General features: G+C 40.8%; 3 protein-coding genes across 5 annotated transcripts in view; 1 reads left to right on the top strand and 2 right to left on the bottom strand.

Moving 5' to 3' along the window:
* Positions 1-420: 420 nt before the first annotated feature.
* On the bottom strand, positions 421-3,445 carry LOC118430087. Its single transcript, XM_035840797.1, has 4 exons — positions 3,378-3,445; positions 2,932-3,153; positions 1,776-2,355; positions 421-845 (listed from the first exon to the last, which is right to left on the bottom strand). Exons 1-4 carry the CDS (start codon positions 3,443-3,445, stop codon positions 561-563), a joined length of 1,155 nt encoding a protein of 384 aa, XP_035696690.1. The 3' UTR covers positions 421-560.
* Positions 3,446-3,613: 168 nt separating this feature from the next.
* Positions 3,614-7,159, bottom strand: LOC118431076. 3 transcript variants are annotated; one of them, XM_035842160.1, is made up of 5 exons: positions 6,978-7,159; positions 6,485-6,549; positions 5,694-5,775; positions 4,296-5,109; positions 3,614-3,876 (listed from the first exon to the last, which is right to left on the bottom strand). In XM_035842160.1, exons 3-5 carry the CDS (start codon positions 5,694-5,696, stop codon positions 3,629-3,631), a joined length of 1,065 nt encoding a protein of 354 aa, XP_035698053.1. In that variant the 5' UTR covers positions 5,697-5,775; positions 6,485-6,549; positions 6,978-7,159; the 3' UTR covers positions 3,614-3,628. The 3 variants fall into 3 exon arrangements, with proteins under 3 accessions (XP_035698053.1, XP_035698054.1, XP_035698052.1); XM_035842161.1 differs by lacking the exon at positions 6,978-7,159 and having other exon boundaries at positions 3,614-3,825; positions 6,485-6,666; XM_035842159.1 differs by lacking the exon at positions 6,978-7,159 and having other exon boundaries at positions 6,485-6,665.
* A 254-nt stretch (positions 7,160-7,413) lies between these two features.
* LOC118430552 overlaps positions 7,414-20,552 on the top strand; it is a 28,674-nt gene continuing 15,535 nt past the window's right edge. The window contains exons 1-13 of the mRNA XM_035841486.1: positions 7,414-7,623; positions 8,258-8,328; positions 8,676-8,879; positions 9,568-9,785; positions 10,338-10,522; positions 16,439-16,520; positions 17,110-17,153; positions 17,484-17,524; positions 17,727-17,827; positions 17,924-18,008; positions 18,684-18,797; positions 19,225-19,420; positions 19,795-19,887. Of these exons, the coding sequence (XP_035697379.1) occupies positions 7,507-7,623; positions 8,258-8,328; positions 8,676-8,879; positions 9,568-9,785; positions 10,338-10,522; positions 16,439-16,520; positions 17,110-17,153; positions 17,484-17,524; positions 17,727-17,827; positions 17,924-18,008; positions 18,684-18,797; positions 19,225-19,420; positions 19,795-19,887 (1,551 nt within the window). The 5' untranslated portion in view covers positions 7,414-7,506. The remainder of the gene's footprint in view (positions 7,624-8,257; positions 8,329-8,675; positions 8,880-9,567; positions 9,786-10,337; positions 10,523-16,438; positions 16,521-17,109; positions 17,154-17,483; positions 17,525-17,726; positions 17,828-17,923; positions 18,009-18,683; positions 18,798-19,224; positions 19,421-19,794; positions 19,888-20,552) is intronic.

Below are 20,552 nucleotides of genomic sequence, written 5' to 3'. Positions count from 1 at the left end.
TTCCTAACGTATGTGTTAATAGGGCAGATGAATGGCTAATCGTTTTAGAATTTACTGCAATGTAGCTTTACATCCTACATTGTATATCTAATCTACTAAAACTGTACAGCACTCTATATGTTTGATACCATAGCAGGCTCTCTCTGGCCAGCAAAAGTGCAAAAAAGGCCATAGAGAGCCTGCTATGGAGGCTAGCTAGGTACCAATTTTGACATACCACTTGTTGAAGGGACTAGTTGTGCAAACAGTATGCATGTAGCGTTTCACAGTGATAAAAACACATTTCCTCACAACTCTATAAAACCAGCCTACTTACTTCATTTATATCATTATATCTTAAGAGATACAGAACAGGGCCATTTACAGTTGTACTAAGACTTGTAATACCTCTGACTTAAGTAAATGCTACATTTGTACATTCTAATCACATGTATTGCTATGTTTGAGAAATAGAGATAGAGAGAATATCAAATCTCCAACAGTATAAGTTTAAATAGTACCTGTATAATGTCACAAACACACATTTGGATATTCACACGACTTGTACCTAAACAAATGGATCAAGACTGATTGAGTGGTGAGTAGGAAGACAACGTCTGGTCAAAGTTCCACGTATGAATCCTCTTGGGTGACGGCTCTGTGCTGCATTCAGACCCGTCTGTTGACTGGCTGTGGTGTCTCTTAGCCACTTCCCCAGAGTCTAACAAAGGGCTGTTCTCTAGGCTGAAGTCTGCTGCGGTACTACAGGTAGGCTGGGGCCCAGTGGGGTGGGGCCCAGTGGGGTGGGGGCCTGTAAGGTGGGGCCCAGTGAGGTAAGGTCCAGTTGAGCTGGGTCTAAGGTTGCCCTGTAAACACACAGGCATAAGAAAAGTTCAATCTTTGGTAGTGGTGCGTACCTAAACTCAAACTCAGATTCAGGTCCGGATTCAGATCCAGCAGTTCAGGAACCCATCATTGCATGTATTATGCGGGCTAGAATTTTTTTTTGGAGGGGGAGGGGGGGTGCTACATATAAAATTGCATGTTAGCATGAATTGACATGCAATGTAAAAAATACATGCAAATTTTTTACAGCCAGTGTAATCACAGAAGGTCAGTAATAAACACGATATGTTTTTTTGTCCTTTTCCAGTGCAAATTTCACTATCTATGCAAGGTTTTAGATGGCTTAGAACAATAAAGGGAATATAAGTGAGAGATAGCTTTTTGCAAGTTCGGACTTGGTTCCCGACATTTAGGTTTTTTTGGACTTGGACCTGAACAATTCCAGTTCCGCACCACTAATCTTCGGTGTCAGAATACATGATGCAACAGTATATTCAATTATACGTATAGCATAATAAATAGTGTGTGCAATATCACACAAGGTACCAGCCCGACCAAGGGTAGAATCACCCAAAGTCCAAAGGGTGGTCAGGGCTGGAACCAAGGCTGATGCAGATTATACACTGTGATGTATTTCATTTATGTCATATCTACCAGAGAAAGCACATATTTTAATGCAAAAAGCATCAGAAGTTAAGAAAATTTGGTGCACTTGAATGAGAAATTGTAACAACAGCAATTGCAATCAACAGGGCACTCGAATCAAACATCATCATGGTTGAGCTACAGCAGTAAGTTGTTGTACAAGGAAGACTCAGTTCAATTACTACACTTTGTCAAACTCTGTAATAACTTGAATATCAAAGTTATTTACACACAACTACATGTAGAAGACAGATTTGCCAATGTTACAGAAGTCACCCTCCTATAAACATGAACACTACTTGTACCTGAGAGTACCCGAGTCTCTTGATATTGTTGAGATACGTTGCTAGCGAGTTTTTCCCGACAGGTGGTCCGAAGTACATCCTCCCCTCTGGATCCCTCTGAAGCCTTCTATACAATGGACCAGTTGGCGGGATATACCCGAGGTAGACTTCGTACAAAAGTACCGGACAGAACGGATCCGATGGAAGTGCGTACACTTTTGTCGTCTTACTCTTCTTGCCGAGCCTGTTGAATGCCACAAACCTTCCCACACTGTCACAGCCCAAGGAGAACTGTTCTGCGACGAGGCTGTGGTGTTCCTCACCACTGCTCACGCCAAACAACTTTGTCGTGTAGTAGAACACGGCGTAGGAGATACTGAGATCTTTTTCGAGACTGAATACCTTGGACTCCCACAGGCGAGCTTCCATGCCGTGAGGGAAAAGCTCTGTGTTGTGTCGTCTCCTATCCTCCTGCTGTCCGATGCCGCGTTCGATGGACAGCTTCTTCTGCGTTTCCATGGCTTGTCGCAGTTGGGGGAATCTGCCGTTATCTTTAACGAGAATGTTGACATCCTTCCGATCGCAGTCATTCCGGAGATATCTGTTGATGATATTAAAGAGGTAGCTGACTTAACAAAGTTCGTTTGTAGGCAAAATGCAGGTGTTTGGCAAAAGATTGATTTACATTTTAACCAGTAATTTGATCTGCTAATTTAAATATCAATTTTTAATCCAATCTGCTGACGTCCTGGTAGGCACCAACCGTCCAATACCCCGGATATAAACAACAACAGCGATCCCTCGTATTAGTAGTTTTCTAAGTACAGACAAACAGCCTACTCCAGTGATAAGGACGGAAGTGAGCGTAAATATGGAGAATGAAAATGTTACAAAAGTCTTTAAACCTATGGTATGTATGGACCACCACAACATGTACAGGTGCTCCAAAACATCATAATACTGTACAATGAATTGTACAATAATTCCTGATGTTACATGTTCATGTAGCACTTACATGTAGACAAAAGGGTATAGGCGGGGAAAAGACAGAACAGCAAAATTTGCAGCAGTTTTGAGTTTGTGGTGAAGCATTGCGAACATAAAACCACCACATTTACAGGAGAATAAACCTTGGGATATACATGCACCATGTGATATTCTCCATAATCATACATACCTATTAACCCCAGTTAACATGAGGTACAGTGTGTTGTATGGGTAGTACTGTCCATCGTCCCGCCGCACCTCGCTAACCATCTGGCTCAGCCAATGGTCCAGCTGCTCTACTGTCATGGCAGCCCAGTTAGTCGGCACGGGCTTCAGGTCCTGGTTGCTTGACGAGGCGCTCGCTTCCCTGTTCCGCTTGTCTGCCCAGCTGTTCAACACTCGAACCGCCCATCTACAAACAGTACCAACAAGAGAGATTGTTGAAGAGATTCATTAGTCATATATGAGCACAGTTAATATAATTTTACTCTTTTTGTCTTTTTAAAGGTATACACATGTACCTCCAAATTTTTGATGGCTATTAGTCCATCTTGTTCACATCGTGACAGAGAGACCTAGTCTCGCGAGAGTGTGAGACTAGGTCTAGGTCAACAAGAAAGACTATTGGAAACAAACAATTGGTTGGTGACATGAACTCCCATAACTCTGCCAAGAACCTTAAGACCGCTACATTTACATGGCATTGCGCAGTATAACGGTACAGTGTTCAGCTCAAGGCCAAGAGGACATAGGTTTGAGTCCCCTTGTATGTGCCCTTGGGAACGCACTTTATAACTTTCCTCACTTCTCTCAGGTAAGAATTAGTACCTGGCTTTGGTTATCAACTGTCTTGCACCCTCTTACTTTTAAAGTCTTTAATCAATGTATTACCTGTTCATCCTTTTGGTGTTTTTGGGCTGCTCCGCATCTGCGGCAGTTGAGTAGGGGGGTTTCTGCGGCCTGCCACGCTTCATCCTGTCAAAAGATGGGTTTTGATGTAGCTGCTGCTGGAGGATGCTGGGAGTTTGTGTCAGGTTCATCATTGGTGAGGTGGTTGCCATGGTTACCATTTGGTCATTGGTTTCTGCGGGATTGCACATCGGAACAGGAGAGCAACTCAGGTTGAGCTCAATGACTGGAAAAAAGTAAGTGGCACAGTGACTTTATTTTCAAGTGTCCCAGGACTAAATTACCTTAACAAAACAAGTTAACATCAACTCAAGTCAACAATCCATAATATTGCCACATTGACAAAAATATTGTTATAGAGGCCTTCTCAATATTATCTTGAACACCTAAATATCTGATATGTATATACCTCATGATTCTACTAATACTTCATTGGCACATCTATTTAAATTCGTCTATTTTTTTATGTGGCAGTATTATGGCCCCCAGTGTAATTTTGAGAGTTAATTATACAAGTACTAACTGTGAAGCAGTTTTTTAACTAACAGGAATATGAATTTCATACCAAGACATAAATGCTGATATGTTTACTGTACCAATCAGGCATACATGTATATACTACTTGCCCTCCTCATTTTTGCTTACCTTCCTCATTTTCATCATCTTCTTCTTCACAGAGGTCCCCCGCCTCTGTTTCACTGTTATGTGAAGTCTGCCTTCTCTCAGCTTGGTTCTCCTGTTGTCTGCCCTGGCCACTCCCTTCAGGAGGCATCTCTTCGTGAAGAACAATGTGCCTGTGCACAGGCTTTGGCATTTCTGCTCGCGAAGAAACACTAGAAGATGAAGACGTTTTCGGCCACATCTGTTGTTGTGTATTTGCATTAGGCTGCACTATCCATACCATGGGGGAACCCGTCATGCTTGTAACCTGTACAGGTGTCACATCTGAAACTTCAGTTCCTTTGCTGACATGTGTACTGGTAGCTCTGTCTTCTCCCCCATAGCTGTGAGCATTGACATTTTGGACTCCTCTTTGGCTGTGAATGTTTGAAGTGTGCAATGCTCTGCTGTCTTCACTTGCCCTCCTGTGGGTATGAGTGTTTGCAAATGTTCTGCTTTCTTCCTCCTGCCTTGTGGATGAATGAGAGGAGTGCAATAATCTGCTATCTTCGCTCACTCTTCTGTGGTCAGAAGCGTTTGCAGGTGTTCTGCTGTGTTCCTCTTCCCTCGTGGGGAGATGACGTTCACAGGCAATGCTCTCTGTCGGACCTGCGTTCCTCATAGTGCCGTTAATCTTGAGATGGGGAGGTGACCACACCTCGAGCTCGTCCACATACTTGTTGGACGTGCACCTGAAGAAATGGCGTAGGACGTAAACCATCAGCTCGTGGCTGACAGTAAACTCACACTCCGCACACTTGTACAGCCTGTTCAGGTGACGGTGCTCCATGGTTTCAGCCTGACAAAGAATAAACAAAAAAAGTTAGATATAATCACATGATCAGAGACAGAAATAGAACTACTATTACTCTTGATAATTTGTATAACATGAAATAAATTGAAAGATGACGATAAAGAGCTATGCAAGTTAGTAAATAGCACTGCAAAACTTAAATTCCGAGGCCATCAGATTTAGACATGCCTGTCTTTAATCACATTATCACAGACATGACAATCAAGCTGAAATCATCACTTCACTCCCTTAGGGTGAAGTTTACATAATATGAATTATCCTGCCATAACCGCTCCTCTAAGTTTGAATTAAGGACAAAGCTCTAAGATACACCCCTATATTCCAACATTCCCATGTGCATGTAAAGGGTTAGGGTCAAATAATTAAAGGTTTAGGATTAGGATTTATATATTGAAGGTAAGGGGATGTCAAAAGGTAGGTGTGTAATCATTTGGATTAGACTGGGCTGCATGATTTAATATATAAGCATGTATAACATTATATGTAAGCTATAATCCCTACCCTATATCAGATTTAGGTCAGTCACGTGTAACTTAATAAGGCTGCAAAAACATGTCATAAAATCTTACCATATTTCTCTGCTGATCAGTATTCTAAGCTTGAATCTCCCTGATCACAAGAATTCCTCCTCACAGTTGTAGGCTTGATTATCTAAAACATATAATGATGAAAAACACTTACAAATTGAATAAAGAACATGCTCATAATAATTAATATATACATAATGCATGTGTGTACATTATACATGTTTATTATATTTTCTGTATGTTTCATGTTGCAATTAGCCCTCGGGCAAGAACTTGCAAATAAACTTCCTTATTATTATACTGTTGGGGTCAAATTCTATACACAAAGCAAAGTACTATGAGCGATAATTTTCACATATGAATGTATAAAGATTATGATTATCATCCACATATCAATGTGATAAATGTTATACTGCAATATGTAGTACTTGGATATTTTTTGGCTCATTCAAGGCAATGATCGAGATATCATTTTTCAGTGTATTCTGGAAATGCGTCATATATATACAACAATATACAGACATACGTTTTCAACAACTGCATATGCTATTTGCTAGAGTCAATGTCAAATATACAGCTACCCGCTCTACTCAAATTGCAAAGAATACTTTATGAAATATTTAAGAAGATAACATATTAAACCAATGATAAAACCTTGTCCATGTTTAATAAAACTAATGCATTGACACCACCAAATCCTGCAAAAGAAGTGGTAACCTTTGGTGCACTGCGTGCATGCAAAATCCCTGTGCAGGGCCCTACAGTCATATGATATCTCCATATACATACCAGGTGATAAACAATGGATATTTATACATAACATTTATACATACTGGATAAAGACTGCTGAATCCTTGGGCCAAAGATGTTTGTTTCCAACAGTAAAGACTGCAAAATTCTGCAAGGAGAGAGATTTGGCAGGAATTCAATACCCTGATAATCTGATATGGGTGTTATCAACATCACCCAGGGGCCCCTGGTAGACCAGCTGCCCTGTGCTGATAATCATGGCTTTAGCCATATATGGGCATAGAGAGGTAGGGGTTGACCAATTATCTCCCACCCCTGCCTGCTAATTATACCAATTATGTGCAGCAGCAACAGCAGAGATAATTGTTCTAGGTTCTGCACTGAATATTCAAATTTGAGTATATCAATGATAATTGTCTTTCTGAATTCCAATTGACTTGTATATACAAGTATTGGTAACAGGGTTCGTTAAAGCAATGGTTATAAAATGGTAAGACTTAGAGGTAACAAAATATTCTGATCTGAAGTTTTACAAACAAAAACAAAAGAAAAAGCTTGCAATTTCTTTTGATTTACCTTGATTTTTACCTCCTTGCCATTAGCAAATTGTTCCTCATTGGACTGGACAGTTGATACAGTGAGCCCTATATACATGGGTAACAGACTCCTGCTATAGGAGTGTTAAATGCTTTATCAAGTCAAGGACATTATACATAATGGTCCTTGATCAAAATATTGTGAGCACCAGGTCAAATAGGGTCAAATTTCAGAATACTCCATTGCGCTAAAAGGGGTATATTTACCATTTTTATTAGTTGTAGCTTAACAATAGATAGGGTCAAAATGTCAATAACAGTTATATATAATATACAAATTCTGTTTAATGACAGCTGTCTATAATATTGTGGGAAAATATCTTTCTTTTTGTAAAGAAGCTATTGTGCATTTTCCCTTTCGTATTATTTTTTATGGACTCATCCTGGGTACATTTAGACCAATCACAACTAAGTGAAAAAAATCACGTGATTGGCGGGAAGTATGGGCGCCATCTTGAAATGAGACTCTCGGTGTCGTCTGTAAAAGAAAGTGAAAGTTTGCTCCAAAAATGGTCCGTATATATGTCCGAAATAAGGGGCGATACGATCCCAAGACATCAGAGAGTCCTCTTCCTTTTTTAGATGTGGACAATCCAGGAGATGTTCTCATTAAACACGTCAGAGAGGTAAGTTTTCTTGAAGAGTTAGATGTGGCGCCATAATTTATGTTTGCCCTTTCTTCAAAATAAGATTTCTTGGAACCATAAATTTCTGATTTTCTATGGATACAACACCTTTAACTCGCAGTCCTTAGTATCGTGTAGAAGGGAAAGAAGCAGAGGAAGCAAGGGTCTTTGAACTAGTACTTTATTCTTGTCTAATATGAGGCGTTATCTCAAGCTTTCTGCTGACCAAACTTTGTGAAACCACGCTGGGTAAATCCCATGGGGGCGGGGTCACGTTGTTGTTGTTGACAAAAGACATGACAAAAAAGCACTCTCCAAAGGTGGGAAACTTGTGAGTCACAAAAGAATTTTGCTGTAGCTGGATTTTAAGATTTCACTACCACAAGAAGACTCCCACCTGGCCGAATAAGGGGACTTCGGCCAAGTTAGTACTAGTAGGAGTTAATAATGAATTTGGGCTAGGTCGCAAACTGTACTCGTCTGGTGTGTTTTCTGTCTTATTTACCTGAATTTTACGATTTTTCTAGCGACCTGTGGAGCCTGGTAGAGGCTAAGAATATGCAACACAAGCCTTACACATCTACATTAATTATTCCATTGTTGTGGTGATTTTTGGATCTTTGTTATTTTTCAGACAGTGAAAAGACGGATCAACTGCAAGCTAGATGAGCTGTACTACAATAACCAGTTACTGGATGAAGACAGGTATGTTTAATAACCCCCTTCCCGGAGATCAGAACGTACGTGTGGCGACAAGAATTCTACTATAGGTAATATGTCAAAGGGTAAGGCCCACAAAAAGTAAACAAAACCTGTCTGGACATTGTTATGCAAACCGAAACAATGGTCAAAACAAGGACTGTTTTCTTTTTCAGGGCCTTACCCTTTGACATATATCAACTAAGAATTCCTGTTGCCGCACATGTGTTCTGACCTCTGTGAAAGAGGTTACTTAGTATTAATCTGTATGATTGTGAACAAGGATATTTTTTGCCCATCAGTTATTAATGCAATGAAGAATACTAAGAAACAAACTTTGATTTCTCCCTAAGGTCTGTCGCATACTCCAATCTTCAAGATGGCACCATCCTGGAGAGCTGTAGTAACCCATTCTGGGCGGCGTGCATGTACATCAGACTCCGCGCTGTGGAGCAGGAGGCCGCCAACAACCCAACGGACCAGAAGAAACAGCGCTGGACTCACCAGTCTATCGTGAACAGGGCCGCGGCACTCGGGGTGCTCTTCAATAGCAACAGGTTTGTCTTTATATGAAAGAACTTTATTGCACGACATTTTTACATGGTACAACATAAGGCGACGGTAATAGATCAATATATGTGTACAGGGATTTTTTCGATGCTGGACCCACCAGTTTATCCTGAACAGGGTCGCAGCACTTGGGGTGCTCTTCAATAGCAATAGGTGAGTCTATATGTATCAGATTTTTTCTAGGGAGAACATTACAAGGGAGCAGAATGATCAAGCAAGGCATGGAAAGAAGCACATGCCTATCATGCTGTGGTGAGAAGTTAGGTGAAATGGGCAGTTTTACATTTCTGGAAGTTCAAACGCTATGATATGGATGTTGCTGTAAAATATTATAAACTTTGATTTCCACACATGCCATTACAGCATCCATGCTTTAGTTTAAGTAACTCTAATAGCACAAATTCAACCAAAATTTTCTAACATTGAATTCCATAAATGATAGGCAGTTGGTGATGCAGTCAATAATGTTTTGTGTTTTATTCATCATATGGCCTGTACTTGACCTGAAACAACCAATAACTTTACTGCTTTGCTGAAAGTTTTAGCATATTATTGATTCAAATTGATTTTATTCTGCTACACACTGTTGTGCTGTATCAGGTTTTTGTAGAAATTGCAAATAGGTATGACATGTACATGCTTGAGACAATCAATATTCTTGTCCTTTTTCCAAAGTTTTGAGAGACACCAGCCACCGCACCTGCCTACATTACAGGACCTGTGGACATGTCTGCAGACCAATGGTCGGAAGCCTGTTCACATGAGCGAGTTCACACGGACAGCGTTACAAGAGCTCCAGGAGGAGTTTCAGAACATTGACCTCCACAGGAGAGACCCCCTGGCATCGTTTGTGCACCGTCATGCAGTCAAGCTGGGCTTTAGGGATCCAAATGGTGTGTTAAATTGTAAATTCATTTGATGATGTAGTTCTTTAAGTTCTCAGCACATAGATAAGCAAAAGTTTCATCTTTGAGTTTGTACTTGAAATAATGGTTAAAAAAAGTAGAAGACAACATACATGTATGTGAAGTGATCAATTCACTAGTGTTAGAAAACATTGCAAGAACTGGGGAAATTTGGACATTTGCCATATTTGCGACTTAGGAATCTGTAAAGCAAACAACTTGTAGTGATTTTTTGCTACTTTGTAGTGAATCATTTTTAAAATGTTTTAAGGTGTCAAATATTACTGTTACTATTTCCAATTGCAGTGAGGTTTCAAACCACTTATGTCTGAAGTTGCTCTTATTTCACTGTCAATCAATGTTGTATCAAGTTTAGACATTCATGATTGCAATTACATTTAGTTTTTTATCTCACACTTGGCTTGATGAAAAGCGCAGCGTGTTGGTTCGGGTTATTTTTGTCAGCCCCTCCACTATGCTGCAGAATTCTTGGGAGAACCATTACAAATACATTTGATTTTTTATCTCACACTTGGCTAGCCCCAGGGCCAGGTGATGGGCCCGTTAACGATGGTCCAGGCAGTGCTGGTCCCGCTGAACAGGGTGGGAATGCAGTAGGAGCCAGAGGAAACAACAACAAAAGAAATGGTGGGAGAAGGAGACAGACCAGGCCCAGACCATGTGACGACTGTGAAGCAGAGAATGCCACAAAGTACTGTGCCCAGGTATGGGCCTTGGCTCTCATCTTTGACATGTTACATTAAATATTATATTAAGTTATGAAGCAGATTGTTTTTATCTGTGAATAGTTTCTTCAGGCTGGTATATCACTGCACGTTTGAAAATTAATTGAATAGTGTCTATTTCATCTCAAGACGGATTGGTGGCCCCTACAACTTTTGACAGCTGATCTCTGAAGGGGCCCATTCCGATAGATGGTATCTTGACGCCCCCCCCCCCCCCAATAAATGCCACTGCTCCGTAAGTTTGCGAAGGAGACTAGATACCCAAGCCATCAGTTCTCTCCAAGCAGACGTTTGCCTCTGGTAGCCTGGTAGCCTGGAAGCCAGCCTTGTTGTCAGCTTCCGCAATTTAGGGAGCAACTACATGTAAAAGCACAACAAGGCTGGATCTACAGTCACTTGTTCTATCTGCATAACACGACGTCACAGAAGGAATGGATTACTCTTTCCTTTACAGCGACTGGAGTTGGTTGGTCAAAAATTTGGATATGTCCAATTTTGTCTTGGAAATCCCAGTTCTACTTTGCTGCAGAACAAGCTGTGTGACGTGAACAATTTAACGATATGTCGTGGATCCCAAAAAAAGAACTGCACTATGGTAAATCATTTCCATCAGGGCTTTGCAACCATGCCTTAACAGAAACGGGGGTTGCCATCAACTTTCTACAATTTACGATCCACTGCTCAATTTTGTGCTGGAAACTAAAGTTCAACGTTGCTTCAGAACAAGGAAGAAGCTACAGTGGTAGGAGAGGAACGTCATCCCCATCTCCAAACCACAGGTCATCTGGCTCTGGTAATAACATTTCATCGTCCTGTTCTGGAATGTTCCGGTCCTGTGCCTGTTGTTCCGGAATGTTCTGCATGGGGCCATGTACCTGCACCTCCACAATGTTCCTGATTGGAGCATGTTCTTGCTGTTCCAGAATGTTGTTTTCCAGATAGTATACCTGCTGTTCCTGAATGTTCTGGCCAAGAGCTTGTTGTTCCGGAATGTTCCGTCTTTGATCTTGTACAAGCTGTTCAGGGATGTTTTGTTCGGGATCTTGTGCCTGCTGCTGAGGCTCTGGGTTCCGGGGTAGAGGAACGCCCAGAGCCTCTCGCAGTCGCCCCCAGAACAGCGGCCTTTTCCGCACGTCATCCGGCCACGTCAGGTACGTGTCCCTCTTCATTACGGCGTTCAGATGGTGGAACCGTTTCAGCATCCTGTCAGGAATCCTCTCCAGAAACACCAGGATGAGACGCCTCCCTCCCCCCTCCTCAAACATATTGTACTGGGCCATTTGGAACTCGTACTCACACCACTTACTCTTCAGGAAGTTCCTGGTGATGAGGCAGATAGTTCTCCGGCTGTTTTCCACGGCATCTGCGATGTTCTCCACAATAGGAGCACCGACTGCAAAATCCCTTTCGTGTATGACCAGACTGTAGTCAGGTTCCAGATTCACTATTGCTTCATCTACAACCCACATGACGTCCTGGTTGTTGTAGGCAATAAAAGCATCGTGCGTGTATCTGGGTAGCTGTTGGTTCTCTACTTCGCCAATCTTTGGTCTCCTCCACTTGGCCAACTGCCACAGGTAGTACTGAACACGGCCTATGTTGTAGTCGAACAAGAAAATGGTAATCATGGCAACAAAAATGCCGGAAGAGGCGAGCACACAAGCCAGGAGTCGGCTGGGTTGGAATCCATGACTACAGATTGTATTAAAGAATGTTTGTTCTGATGGATTCTGTCCGTCATTGGATTGTTGTTTCTGGATCAACCCGTCTATCAAACGTTGTCCGCGCAGTTGTGTGGGACGAGTACACTTGTAGCCTCGACCGATGTCAGGATAAGGGTTGTAGAAGTTTGGTACCCTGTCGTATTTATCATTGGCCCACTCAACAAACCACAGTAAGTTACAATCACACAGAAACGGATTGTCTGCGAGGTTCAGCTTCTCCAGCCGGTTGACAACAGGGCTCAGTGCTGTTTGATTCAAAACAGCTAGCTTATTTCCACTCATATCCAAGTCCTTTAATCCATACAGACGGTGAAAGGCGTCCCCTATCACAGATATCCAATTGAATGCCAGGTTTAACTGTTTCATGTTGCCCAAATCTTCAAATATTTTCTCTCCTAGGTTTTGTATATGGTTGTATCTGAGATCTAGGACTCTCAGCTGAGATAGTCCACGGAAGGCGGATGGCATAATGGTGCTGATCTCGTTATGACTGAGGTCTAGATGCTCCAACCGGTTCAGCACCAGGCCAGAGAGTTGTTTTGTTGCTATACGCTGAATGTAGTTGTGAGAAACAGTCAAAGTTTTTAGGTTTGGGAAGTTCATGATCGGTGATTTCCAAAATTCCCTTAATTCATTGTTATCCAGCCGAAGTGTTTCTAAAGATGGCTCACATGCATATGTCTTGTTACTAGATGATTTGAATTTGAATGTAGAAAGTTTAGGGTCCCGAAATCTTTCCCTAATGCAGTAAATACTCGGGAATGATTCAATGATCTTTGAAATTTTGTTGTGCTGCAAATCAAGCTCAGTAGTATTCCAAGGTAGACAACTGTGAACGTAATTTGTCAGTGCATTATGACTCAAGTTCAGATGATTCACGGTTTTTAAAGCTTTGGAGGCACATAGTGTTTGAAGGTTATTGTAACTGAGATCAAGATAGTCCAAGGTGTCTGAAATCTGAGCTTGGTAGGTTTTCAGGTTGTTGTGGCTCAAGTTAAGATGAGTAAGGGAGGTCAGTCCTTCAAACATGCCTGCTGGTAAAGTAGAAAGTTGGTTATATGACAAGTCAAGATGAGTGAGAGAGGTAAGTCCTTCAAACATACCCGTTGGTAAAGTAGAAATTTTGTTTCGTGTCAAGTCAAGATGAGTAAGAGAGGTCAGTCCTTTACACATGCCCACTGGTAAAGTAGAAAGTTGGTTATATGTTAAGTCAAGATGAGTGAGTGAGTTCAGTCCACTGAAAGCCATGTTTTGTATCTTTAAGTCGCTCCAATCCGACCCGCCGCCAAAGGTCAAGTCCAGCCTTTGTAAGTGTGACAAACCCGCAAAGGCATCAGTTTGTATGATGTCAATGTGGCTAATACCTAAAAGCAAAGTTTTTAAGTATTTCAGACCTTTTATTCCCGCTAGTGTATCAGATGTTATATTGTCTATTCTGGATTCCAACATGTCAAATGCCAGCTCCTGAATCTGCGTGTGTCGGAGTTCGGACAAAACGTCCATAATGTCTGGACCTAGGTTGACGTACAACGTCTGCAGATGTGGGAGTGACTTTAGAAGGCCGGGCTCTACCAAATGTGTTTGGCCGCCAAGGCGTAGATGTTTCAGAGTAAGTAACAACGGCCGAAACATTTGAACATTGAGGGAATAGTCATGTGGATATATTTCTATAGTCTCTAAGTTATACAGATTTCTAAATGCAGGCCCAAAGTAGACGTCACTTCGTCTTGGTGAATGAAGACTCAATTTCTTAAGGTTATGCAGCGGTGCCCACAGCTGGCGTCGTTGTAACAGCCCACTTCCGCTGTGGACTCTTCTATTGGTGGTATTTTGGTCCTCTTTTATAGTACTGTCGAGTTCCTCTATCTTCAGACTTTCCAATAAAGTCAAAGAATCAAAAATGTGATCTGGTAAATCTGTGATATTTTTCACACTGAGTTCTAAATGCCTCAGGTTAGATAGTCCCGTGAACACCCCCGTACTGACTGTACCTGTGTAAGTCAGCACGGTCAGATAGTTCAGATTTCGCAGATCTCGAAAAAGTCCATTTTGAAGAGAATACTGGGGTACCATTCTCCATCGATCCACGTATATATTAAGTCGTTCTAAATTCTCCAGCCCAGCGAACGTGCCGACTTCGATTGTATGCAGATTTTGATAAGACAGTTCTAAGGATTTTAGGTATCTTAACCCACTGAAACAATTGTTGTACATTTCAGTAATGTTGTTCCAACTGAGATCCACCGTGATGACAGACTCAGAGATGCCGGGTGGTACATGCGTTAGACGCGCGTGGGTTGGATCACCCTCCCACCTATCCCCTGTACACACCACAGTTGTTGAGTTCCAGGTCTGACACACAGGTGGGGGGAGTTGTCCTCTAACCCGTCCATGTTGGGTGATGAACACGGAAACCACAGCTAAGCAGACTGCGAGAAGAGCGGGTTTAGACTCCATGTCGATGTATTTTTGTCTATTGTCTGTTCTATGTACTATTGTTGTTGTGAATCTGTGGAAAATACAAAGATCTAGTAAGTAATATATTCTATGAGCCAGACAGGGAATTCAAAAGCTTTGCAATAAAGTCGTGTAACGCTGCGGATAATTGCTTACTGTACATCTATTTTATTTTATCTATGTGCATTTATTTTCGCTGGGACTACACATCACAGTCACAGTGTGGCTTTCTTTTCCAAACAAAATTCATTTACGACGTACTTCCTCCAACTACGACGTACGAACAACGGGTACATAATTAACCCTAGTGGCTCCAATGCGACATTACTCGGCTCTAATACTACGTTGTTTTGCGCTCATGTCTTTTCGCCCAAACTATAAGACATACATGTAGCTGGACTACAACATCTATGACTTAACCCACCAATTGAATTCATTTAGGCTAATGTCTTCTGTCAGTAAGTGTAGAACACTATTTTGTTTGTTTTGCATATAATCTTCAGGAAACATTCGTGCATGCTGTCTAAAATTTGAATGTGTATATACGTGTAATAACCTTCTATGTAGCTTTTCAACCCTGTTCATAGCGACAGAAGACAGCTTCATCCCTTCACCTAAAATCTGTACAGTAAAATATTCCCACCTGCGAGACAATGTTAGAACTTTTCAAGCTTACAGTGCTGATCTGTCAGTCAGTAATGTCTGTAAATGCAGTCTAACCGGTTAACCTGTCTCTTAACTTTACTTGAGGCAAAATGTCAAAGTTGAACAACTGACGTCAGAAAGGTGAAAGTTCACTCAATGACCTGGGAAGGCACATGTAAGGTCACAACTAATTACTCGTACAAGAGACGACTGGCTTGTTTGTGTTTAACCAGAGGACTTCAGTGTTTTTACAGTATGTCCTACTGCTTGGTTCGCCGTTTGCTTGTATGTTGCTGTGTTTATTTCCATTCAACTCAAAAGAAGCTTTGGATGGATGTTAATGATAAAAACGTATTGGGTAGGTGGGTAGGAACTCAACCAAAGTAAATAAGTAAGTTAGTATGATTTGTAAAAAACGAAGGTCAAGATTGATTCAAGATGGCGGCGGCAGAGGTGACAACGATTCCACACTCACTTCCGATGCCATGGTTGACCCAAGCAATCACGAGGATCTATACTTGTGTACATGTATCTTCTCCTGCAACACATTGTGGATGTCTGCAAAACATTGTGGATGTCTACCAAAAGAAAGTCAAGCTGTACAAGAATGCTGTTCCTCCCTATATCATGAAGAAGTCACACAAATAGTCAAAGGATTATTGTATCAACCAGAACAAGCAGAGCCTCACAATATTTTTACCTTAGAATATTGCAGCTTCTTAGTTGCAATGGTGCACTCTCCTGTAACTTATTATTGCAATGAAGCATTCTCTTGCAACTTCATAGTTGCAGTGATGCACACTCAAATGTGTGTATTACATGTGTAGCTGTAGCATTGCAATGATACCTTCTAAAACAGCAGTGCATGTTTTCACTATATCATTGGATTGATTCATCATAAAGACTTAACTTTTTTTGTACTAACTAAATAATGATGACATAAACATTACCATGAATGGATTTTACAAATTTGAATAATTTTTTCTTTCAAAATCTCCAAATATTTCATAGAGGTACAATGTGTGAACTCATGTTCTCGCTTATTTACCTTACTTAATTGTACATCCAGTGTGAAGGAGGGCTGGTACTGTGTCAGCCGTGTTGTGACAGGTTACATCAGGGAAGAGCCAGAAGACATCACAATATCCAAGGTCTCATCATTTATCTTGTCTTTCAGCTTGTTAATGATACAGTAGGTGCCCATAATCTATTACAGTAGATGCCAGTTAATTGCACAACTGATTAAAGCACACTTCTGTTAACTACATGTACATGGAGTCCCCAAATCCCAAACTGGTGCAGTCTAGCTTCATAACTCATTATTGCACCAGCCGGATAATTTCGCGAAATTCACTGGCAAGTAGTCCGTGCAATTGATTATAAGTACAATCATTTGACTCCTTGCTTAGTGCTTAAGAATGAATTGGATTGTACTCGTCGAGATTTATTTTATTGCTAATGCCTTTCTTAAGTACTGTGAATCTTGAAATATTCGTTTTGTTTTAACTCTTTATGTTTGTTTTTTAAATCATGACCCAGTTAACATGTTATGTGCCTTGCGTTGTGATATCATTGTTTCAACTGCACAGCTGAAAGTCAGCAAATGCCTTCTTTATACTCCTACCACAAAATTAAACTGATACAAACATAGACAAATTTACAAACTTGTGTTTCTGAATACATATCTTTTCCTTTTGTTTACATCGTCTTATACCTTATAATATATACGGTTTCTTTTAGATGTGGAAGAAGCTCCGAAGGCTGCAAAGTCTTACACCCCCAAGGTGAATGGTTTATGGATATTTTTGTACGACAAATGTAATTTTGATGATGAGTACATTTAGATTGTACTATTGACAGTGAGTGTTTGTGAAGGGCTGTCATTGTATTTATTAGTAACTGTTATTGTAAGATTGCATAGATCAGCGTCCTGGGAACTTTTTCATAGACCGTACTGATATACATTATCAAAAGATTGTGTACAGCTCAGAGTAATGCACATACATACATTAATACTATAATAGATGATACATAGGGATTTCATATGATTTAGACCATCATACATGTATATTCCTAACATGGGTAATTGAATCCGCTAATATTAATGTTTACAGGCGTACAAAGCACCATTTGCAATGCTGGTGGCTCTTTTCAAGTAAGTCAATTTCATTATATTACTTTTCTCCAAGCTGCTGTCTAACATTGTACAAGTAATTGTTCTAGATTTACTAAATTAATCAATGAAACTAATACTAATATGTTGGAGAGCTGGTAAATAATTTCAGTATAATATGAAAGATAATGTATCTTCAGTAGTAAAAGAGGTTATCCTTTTTTCAATTTTTCCCCCTCCACAGAGGCCTGAGCCAGGTACCCCAGATCATGAGTATGACGGCTGATGAGATCAAGTCTCGAGCCCAGGTCTTCACCGATACTGACTTGTCAGACAGGGCAGCAGGTAGAAATGACCTCTTTAACATCTCTTTTTGTGTGTTTAACTCTACACTAGTTGAAGTTGTTGTATTGTAACCAGCATAATTATTTCTTTTTGTAGGAAAGTTTTTTGGTGGGTTTGACAACATGCAGAACACTTTACAGATCAATGGGTTTGTACAGAGAGAGGCTGGAGAAAATGCCAGGTTCGTCATGGTTTGTGTACATTGAATTGTCTATCCGTCTTGATTGGTCAGTATTCGATCAGATTGTTTCTGCTGATATATCACATACTAAGATTGCAGTTATTGGCCAAGTGTAATTGAAGAAATAGCAACCTTGGTCCACACCAATTTTATTTGTTGTTTCTCAGATTTATTCGGAAAAAAATTGGGTCGGTCAGAAAAAAAATTAAAAGTAACTTTTGCAAAAAGGTGGGGGTAGGAGAGATTGAGGGGCTTACTCAAGTTACACAACAGACATAATAACATTTCACCATTTAGAGAGTCACTGAGAGCAAAGTTCAAAGTTTGAAGAAAAATGAAAAAGGTACCGTCCAAAATAGGCACGTACATCCACTGGAATTTGAGGCCTATAGTTGATTTGAGAAGGAGAGGCAATGAAATTTTGCCAACAAGAGGTGTGGCCATCAATTTGAAAAGTTTGTTTTTTTTCAAATAGGAAAAAATAGGGTCAGGAAATCCAAGAAACAAGAAATAAAATTGGTGTGGCCTTATAGTTGTATTATTTATTTCGTGGTACTTAACCCAGTTTTATTTACATACACGTCTTTACAGAATTCTAAACTTACCATAGAAACAGCAACACGAAAGACTAAAAATGTTTTTACAGTGATAAGTTATTGATACTTTTCCTTGCAGATTTTCCCTGCTGCAGCCTGGAAGGGCCCTAGCTCAGAAGTGCACGGAGTTTCACCAGGCAGTGGAAGAGCTTCTGGACATGAACAGAGTTCCAAAAGTACCTCAACTAGGAGGGTTAGTAATCAATCAGAGTTTTGCTTAGTGTCTTTTCCCCCTCCCAGTTCATCACAGTCGTATTGCAATGAATGTAGTTTGGGAAAATAAGAAAATGAAAGCTATCAATTTATTTGCCCACCAAAATCACCAGGGAGGTTTTATACATGTAGAGTACAACACTATGCATCACCCTCGGTCCCAGCCCCCTTGCAAGTCGGATTGCCCAAAGGCTGGAGGGAATACACAGTGTTGTATTTCATTTATTTTATCACGCGCACCTGAGAAAACACAATGTTTCAATGCAAAAAAGAGAAAATGTGGTGTTCTCAAACAAAAAATGGTAATAACAACAATTCCAATGTCCAAATCCATTATTGCCACCCAGGTATGACAACAAAGAACTGCATTGATACCTGATCCTGACTTTCATCTATTGTTTTTCCAGAAGCCAGTGTGGTACTAGACGAGTTTGTCTGTTGGTGGACTCTAAGGAGCCTCTGTGTGAGCGGATGACGGCCCTGGCCCACAGACAGGGCGTGGCAGCACAGATCAGAGACCTTCCTGTAGGTGACTTCCTCTGGATCCTGCTCCCCCCCGCAACTGGAGTGGACTATGCTGCAGTGCGCCCAGATGATGAACAGGTCTAGTCTAAGTTACAATTTTCAGACCTTATTATCTGTACACAAAATAAAGCGCTTACGCACAATCTTTCAATCAGTCCTTTAATCCTTATCAAGTTGAAATGACCAAGATCCTAGGTCACACATCTGGACCAGAAGTGTGACGTGAGCAAAGGGTCAAAAGTGCTTGGCAGTCGGTATCAGCCCCCATCTTGCTTGAGGTAAATGGCCTCTTTCACTCCCCTGAGAAAATAATCCTTTTCGGAATCAAGTATCTTCACCTTGTCGAAATCCACAGAGTGTTAGATGACATAGACTGAAGGCACTAAAGGAACATCCCTATCTACATTCTAGATGTGCTAGTTTCAATGCCCCTGTTTCTGTTTCCATGACAGGTGCTGCCGCATATAGTTGAACGTAAGACATGGGACGACTTGCAGCACAGCTTGAGCACCAGGCGCTTCCGCAACCAGGTGGAGGCCATGAAGGTACAGACTGCACGGCTAACAAATACAAATCCCTTTCAGTCAGCACATGCAATAACATGCACTTTGAGAACAGTGATACACACATGTATATCTAGACCATGTGAAGAAATGGTATTACCACAACTATCTTAAGACCTGATATGTTTTTTAATGTACTTAAACTGTGGTCGTCTTCAGACATGGTGCTACTTTTAATTTGTTAATTTTTCAACGTTTTAAAATCTTATTGTTTCTTACTACTGTAAATGCATTTAAGTTTGCATGGATTTAATTTCGCGGTAGCGGGAAAAGGGACTTTTCGCGGTGGATTTAAGTTCGCAGTAACACCATAGACTGCAGTCTAATACCATTATAGAAAAATGTTCGCGGTGGTTTTAAGTTCGCGGTAAAGTGGTCACCGCTAAAACCCCGAACATTAATCCACCACGAACATTTCTGCATTTACAGTATTCTACGAGTGGGATACATGGAAACACAGTTTTACCAACCATAGTCCAGAAATCCACATATATTTAAAATCAATCGATCAATCAAATGGTTTATTTGTCAGAACGGCGTGGCAGCCAAAGGCTGAATTGTGCCCTCTTTACAGAACAAAAGATGTATTACAATACACCATCTCATGCGTGAGTTAACAATATTTCTCTCCGTATGTACGGTTGTAC

Source organism: Branchiostoma floridae, chromosome 14 (assembly GCF_000003815.2).
Source record: "Branchiostoma floridae strain S238N-H82 chromosome 14, Bfl_VNyyK, whole genome shotgun sequence".
Classification (NCBI taxonomy): domain Eukaryota; kingdom Metazoa; phylum Chordata; class Leptocardii; order Amphioxiformes; family Branchiostomatidae; genus Branchiostoma; species Branchiostoma floridae.
This window is presented reverse-complemented; position numbering and strand designations above follow the sequence as displayed.